Source organism: Electrona antarctica (genome assembly GCF_951216825.1).
Source record: "Electrona antarctica genome assembly, chromosome: 11".
Classification (NCBI taxonomy): Eukaryota; Metazoa; Chordata; class Actinopteri; order Myctophiformes; family Myctophidae; genus Electrona; species Electrona antarctica.
In genome coordinates this window covers 22,903,584-22,908,583 of record NC_136792.1, presented here as the reverse complement: position 1 = coordinate 22,908,583, position 5,000 = coordinate 22,903,584, and the positions used below count along the sequence as shown (strand labels likewise).

General features: G+C 46.7%; 1 protein-coding gene across 1 annotated transcript in view; it reads right to left on the bottom strand.

Annotated features, from left to right (window-relative positions):
* The window catches only part of lekr1 (Leucine-, glutamate- and lysine-rich protein 1), a 208,077-nt gene that overhangs the window by 99,561 nt on the left and 103,516 nt on the right, over positions 1 to 5,000 (bottom strand). The window contains exon 6 of the mRNA XM_079514064.1: positions 222 to 303. Coding sequence (XP_079370190.1) covers positions 222 to 303 — 82 coding nt within the window. The remainder of the gene's footprint in view (positions 1 to 221; positions 304 to 5,000) is intronic.

The window sequence follows — 5,000 nt, the reverse complement described above, 5'->3', positions numbered from 1 at the left end:
TCAGTGTTCTGTTATTGTGGGAAAAGCTTTAGCTGAAAATGGCCAACAGGCTTAATCTGCAATGTTTAGTGAAAGCTTTCCCCACTGTACGGATGCCGGGGTTTCAGTAGTTTAAAGAGCAAAAGAAAAAGCTGTGTTGCATCGCGCTACAATCAGGTACACGTTCAACTATTTCCACGACTATCCATTTCAATTGTAAAACCTGTGGCATAGATACTTACATCAGTAGTTGTGCCAGGTGATCTTTCTCTGCTCTTTGTTTCTGCAACACCAAGCTGGAATTCTTCAGCTGTTCCATCAACTCTGTCCACACGCACGCACGCACACGCACACGCACGCACGCACGCACGCACGCACACGCACACGCACACGCACGCACGCACACGCACACACACACACACACACACACCAATCACAGGTGAGATAGAGAGACGCGATAAACACCATAAAATCTCCTCAGCCAATAGCAGGCAGCGATTGGCAGTGTTTGTCACCCTCCGCTGATGGCCTAGGGCAAGATGTGTCATGATTTACAGCATGAAACCTGATGGCATGTGTCTAGAGAAGAAAAGGTTAAGGGAGAAGAAAAACAGAGAGAGAGAGTTTCCTCTATCATTACAACACACAGTAATCTGACACCAAAACAGGGGATTAAGACAGACAGACAGACAGACAGACAGACAGACAGACAGACAGACAAGAGTTGCTCAAACAAAAGGAGGAGAGATAATGATGCATATATTTTTTTAAATATTGCCGGAAGGTTAATATTAACGGCACCGTATACACATCATATTTGAAAACTAACTAAGTAAGGAACAACTGTGTGCTTGAATCAGTATAGTTAAAGAAAAGTCATGAGAGAGAGAGTTTCTGAGAAAACCGTGAAACCTTACATTGCAAGTCCAGCAGACATTGCTGTGGTCTGTGTCTAGCAGCCTACTCTACTGTAGCCTACTCTACTGTACAGTACATCAGACAGACTGAGAATTATAAAAAAAAAACTTTAAAAAAGTACGTAATAGTCTCTGTTTTTGTTATGTGTTTTTGTTTTCTTGCATTCACATTTCTGTTTCATTTCTGTTTCATTGTTCATGTTTCATTTTTTGAAATAAAAACAAAGTTAAAAAAAAAGAAAAAAAAGAAGTACGTAATTCATTCTAATTGTTGTTATTGCAATTTACGAGCTGCGTTCGCTTCCCGCGTTTGCACGTCTTACTTGTAGCCTACTGTACACCAGACAGACTGCTACCTGCTGCTGTGTCTATAGCATACTGTACACCAGACAGACTGCTACCTGCTGCTGTGTCTAGTAGTCTACTGTACACCAGACAGACTGCTACCTGCTGCTGTGTCTAGTAGCCTACTGTACACCAGACAGACTGCTACCTGCTGCTGTGTCTAGTAGCCTACTGTACACCAGACAGACTGCTACTGTACCTGCTGCTGTGTCTATAGTAGCCTACTGTACACCAGACAGACTGCTACCTGCTGCTGTGTCTATAGTAGTCTACTGTACACCAGACAGACTGCTACCTGCTGCTGTGTCTATAGTAGTCTACTGTACACCAGACAGACTGCTACCTGCTGCTGTGTCTATAGTAGTCTACTGTACACCAGACAGACTGCTACCTGCTGCTGTGTCTAGTAGCCTACTGTACACCAGACAAACTGCTACCTGCTGCTGTGTCTATAGTAGCCTACTGTACACCAGACAGACTGCTACTGCTACCTGCTGCTGTGTCTATAGTAGCCTACTGTACACCAGACAGACTGCTACCTGCTGCTGTGTCTAGTAGCCTACTGTACACCAGACAGACTGCTACCTGCTGCTGTGTCTATAGTAGCCTACTGTACACCAGACAGACTGCTACCTGCTGCTGTGTCTATAGTAGCCTACTGTACACCAGACAGACTGCTACTGTACCTGCTGCTGTGTCTATAGTAGCCTACTGTACACCAGACAGACTGCTACCTGCTGCTGTGTCTATAGTAGCCTACTGTACACCAGACAAACTGCTACCTGCTGCTGTGTCTATAGTAGCCTACTGTACACCAGACAGACTGCTACTGTACCTGCTGCTGTGTCTATAGTAGCCTACTGTATACCAGACAAACTGCTACTGTACCTGCTGCTGTGTCTATAGTAGCCTACTGTACACCAGACAAACTGCTACCTGCTGCTGTGTCTATAGTAGCCTACTGTACACCAGACAAACTGCTACCTGCTGCTGTGTCTAGTAGCCTACTGTACACCAGACAGACTGCTACCTGCTGCTGTGTCTATAGTAGCCTACTGTACACCAGACAGACTGCTACCTGCTGCTGTGTCTATAGTAGCCTACTGTACACCAGACAGACTGCTACCTGCTGCTGTGTCTATAGTAGCCTACTGTACACCAGACAAACTGCTACTGTACCTGCTGCTGTGTCTATAGTAGCCTACTGTACACCAGACAGACTGCTACCTGCTGCTGTGTCTATAGTAGCCTACTGTACACCAGACAAACTGCTACCTGCTGCTGTGTCTATAGTAGCCTACTGTACACCAGACAGACTGCTACCTGCTGCTGTGTCTATAGTAGCCTACTGTACACCAGACAGACTGCTACCTGCTGCTGTGTCTATAGTAGCCTACTGTACACCAGACAAACTGCTACCTGCTGCTGTGTCTATAGTAGCCTACTGTACACCAGACAGACTGCTACCTGCTGCTGTGTCTATAGTAGCCTACTGTACACCAGACAGACTGCTACCTGCTGCTGTGTCTATAGTAGCCTACTGTACACCAGACAGACTGCTACCTGCTGCTGTGTCTATAGTAGCCTACTGTACACCAGACAGACTGCTACTGTACCTGCTGCTGTGTCTATAGTAGCCTACTGTACACCAGACAGACTGCTACCTGCTGCTGTGTCTATAGTAGCCTACTGTACACCAGACAAACTGCTACCTGCTGCTGTGTCTATAGTAGCCTACTGTACACCAGACAAACTGCTACCTGCTGCTGTGTCTATAGTAGCCTACTGTACACCAGACAAACTGCTACGTGCTACCTGCTGCTGTGTCTATAGTAGCCTACTGTACACCAGACAAACTGCTACCTGCTGCTGTGTCTATAGTAGCCTACTGTACACCAGACAAACTGCTACCTGCTGCTGTGTCTATAGTAGCCTACTGTATACCAGACAAACTGCTACTGTACCTGCTGCTGTGTCTATAGTAGCCTACTGTACACCAGACAAACTGCTACCTGCTGCTGTGTCTAGTAGCCTACTGTACACCAGACAGACTGCTACCTGCTGCTGTGTCTATAGTAGCCTACTGTACACCAGACAGACTGCTACCTGCTGCTGTGTCTAGTAGCCTACTGTACACCAGACAGACTGCTACTGTACCTGCTGCTGTGTCTAGTAGCCTACTGTACACCAGACAGACTGCTACTGTACCTGCTGCTGTGTCTATAGTAGCCTACTGTACACCAGACAAACTGCTACTGTACCTGCTGCTGTGTCTAGTAGCCTACTGTACACCAGACAAACTGCTACCTGCTGCTGTGTCTATAGTAGCCTACTGTACACCAGACAGACTGCTACCTGCTGCTGTGTCTATAGTAGCCTACTGCACACCAGACAAACTGCTACCTGCTGCTGTGTCTATAGTAGCCTACTGTACACCAGACAGACTGCTACCTGCTGCTGTGTCTAGTAGCCTACTGTACACCAGACAGACTGCTACTGTACCTGCTGCTGTGTCTATAGTAGCCTACTGTACACCAGACAAACTGCTACCTGCTGCTGTGTCTATAGTAGCCTACTGTACACCAGACAGACTGCTACTGTAGCTGCTGCTGTGTCTATAGTAGCCTACTGTACACCAGACAGACTGCTACCTGCTGCTGTGTCTAGTAGCCTACTGTACACCAGACAGACTGCTACCTGCTGCTGTGTCTATAGTAGCCTACTGTACACCAGACAGACTGCTACTGTACCTGCTGCTGTGTCTAGTAGCCTACTGTACACCAGACAGACTGCTACCTGCTGCTGTGTCTATAGTAGCCTACTGTACACCAGACAAACTGCTACCTGCTGCTGTGTCTATAGTAGCCTACTGTACACCAGACAAACTGCTACCTGCTGCTGTGTCTATAGTAGCCTACTGTACACCAGACAGACTGCTACTGTAGCTGCTGCTGTGTCTATAGTAGCCTACTGTACACCAGACAGACTGCTACCTGCTGCTGTGTCTAGTAGCCTACTGTACACCAGACAGACTGCTACCTGCTGCTGTGTCTAGTAGCCTACTGTACACCAGACAGACTGCTACCTGCTGCTGTGTCTATAGTAGCCTACTGTACACCAGACAGACTGCTACTGTACCTGCTGCTGTGTCTAGTAGCCTACTGTACACCAGACAGACTGCTACCTGCTGCTGTGTCCTTCCATTCATGTTCCGTCTGCCTCTGGCTGCACTCACACGCTTTATATTACCCAGACTGCCCTACAATATTGGGTTTTTATAAATATTGAAGCAATGAAAATATTAACCAGTGACTAAATAATAACTACATTGGACCCATTGGAATACATGGTCCTTGAACAGTTTTAGACATACCATTTTTCCACAGTATAATTGGTATAATCAATACTATATAATAACATTATGACAGTAATACCGTAAGGCAGTGTGTGAGCGAGGCGAGCATTCACTGAGCTGTGTGGGTGTCGGGCTGGTTGAAAAATCAGGCTAGGAGCCTGGATTTACAAATGTGGGTGGTTGAAAATGCTTTAATGTGTGTGTGTGTGTGTGTGTGTGTGTGTGTGTGTGTGTGTGTGTGTGTGTGTGTGTGTGTGTGTGTGTGTGTGTGTGTGTGTGTACTGACATACAGCGTTAACTGTGAGGGTCTTTGAGAACAGAAAAGCTGGGAACGGTGGCCGCAACTCTGCACTCTCAAAGCAATCCACCAGTGTCAGCCTGACATTCTCTCTCTCTCTCTCTCT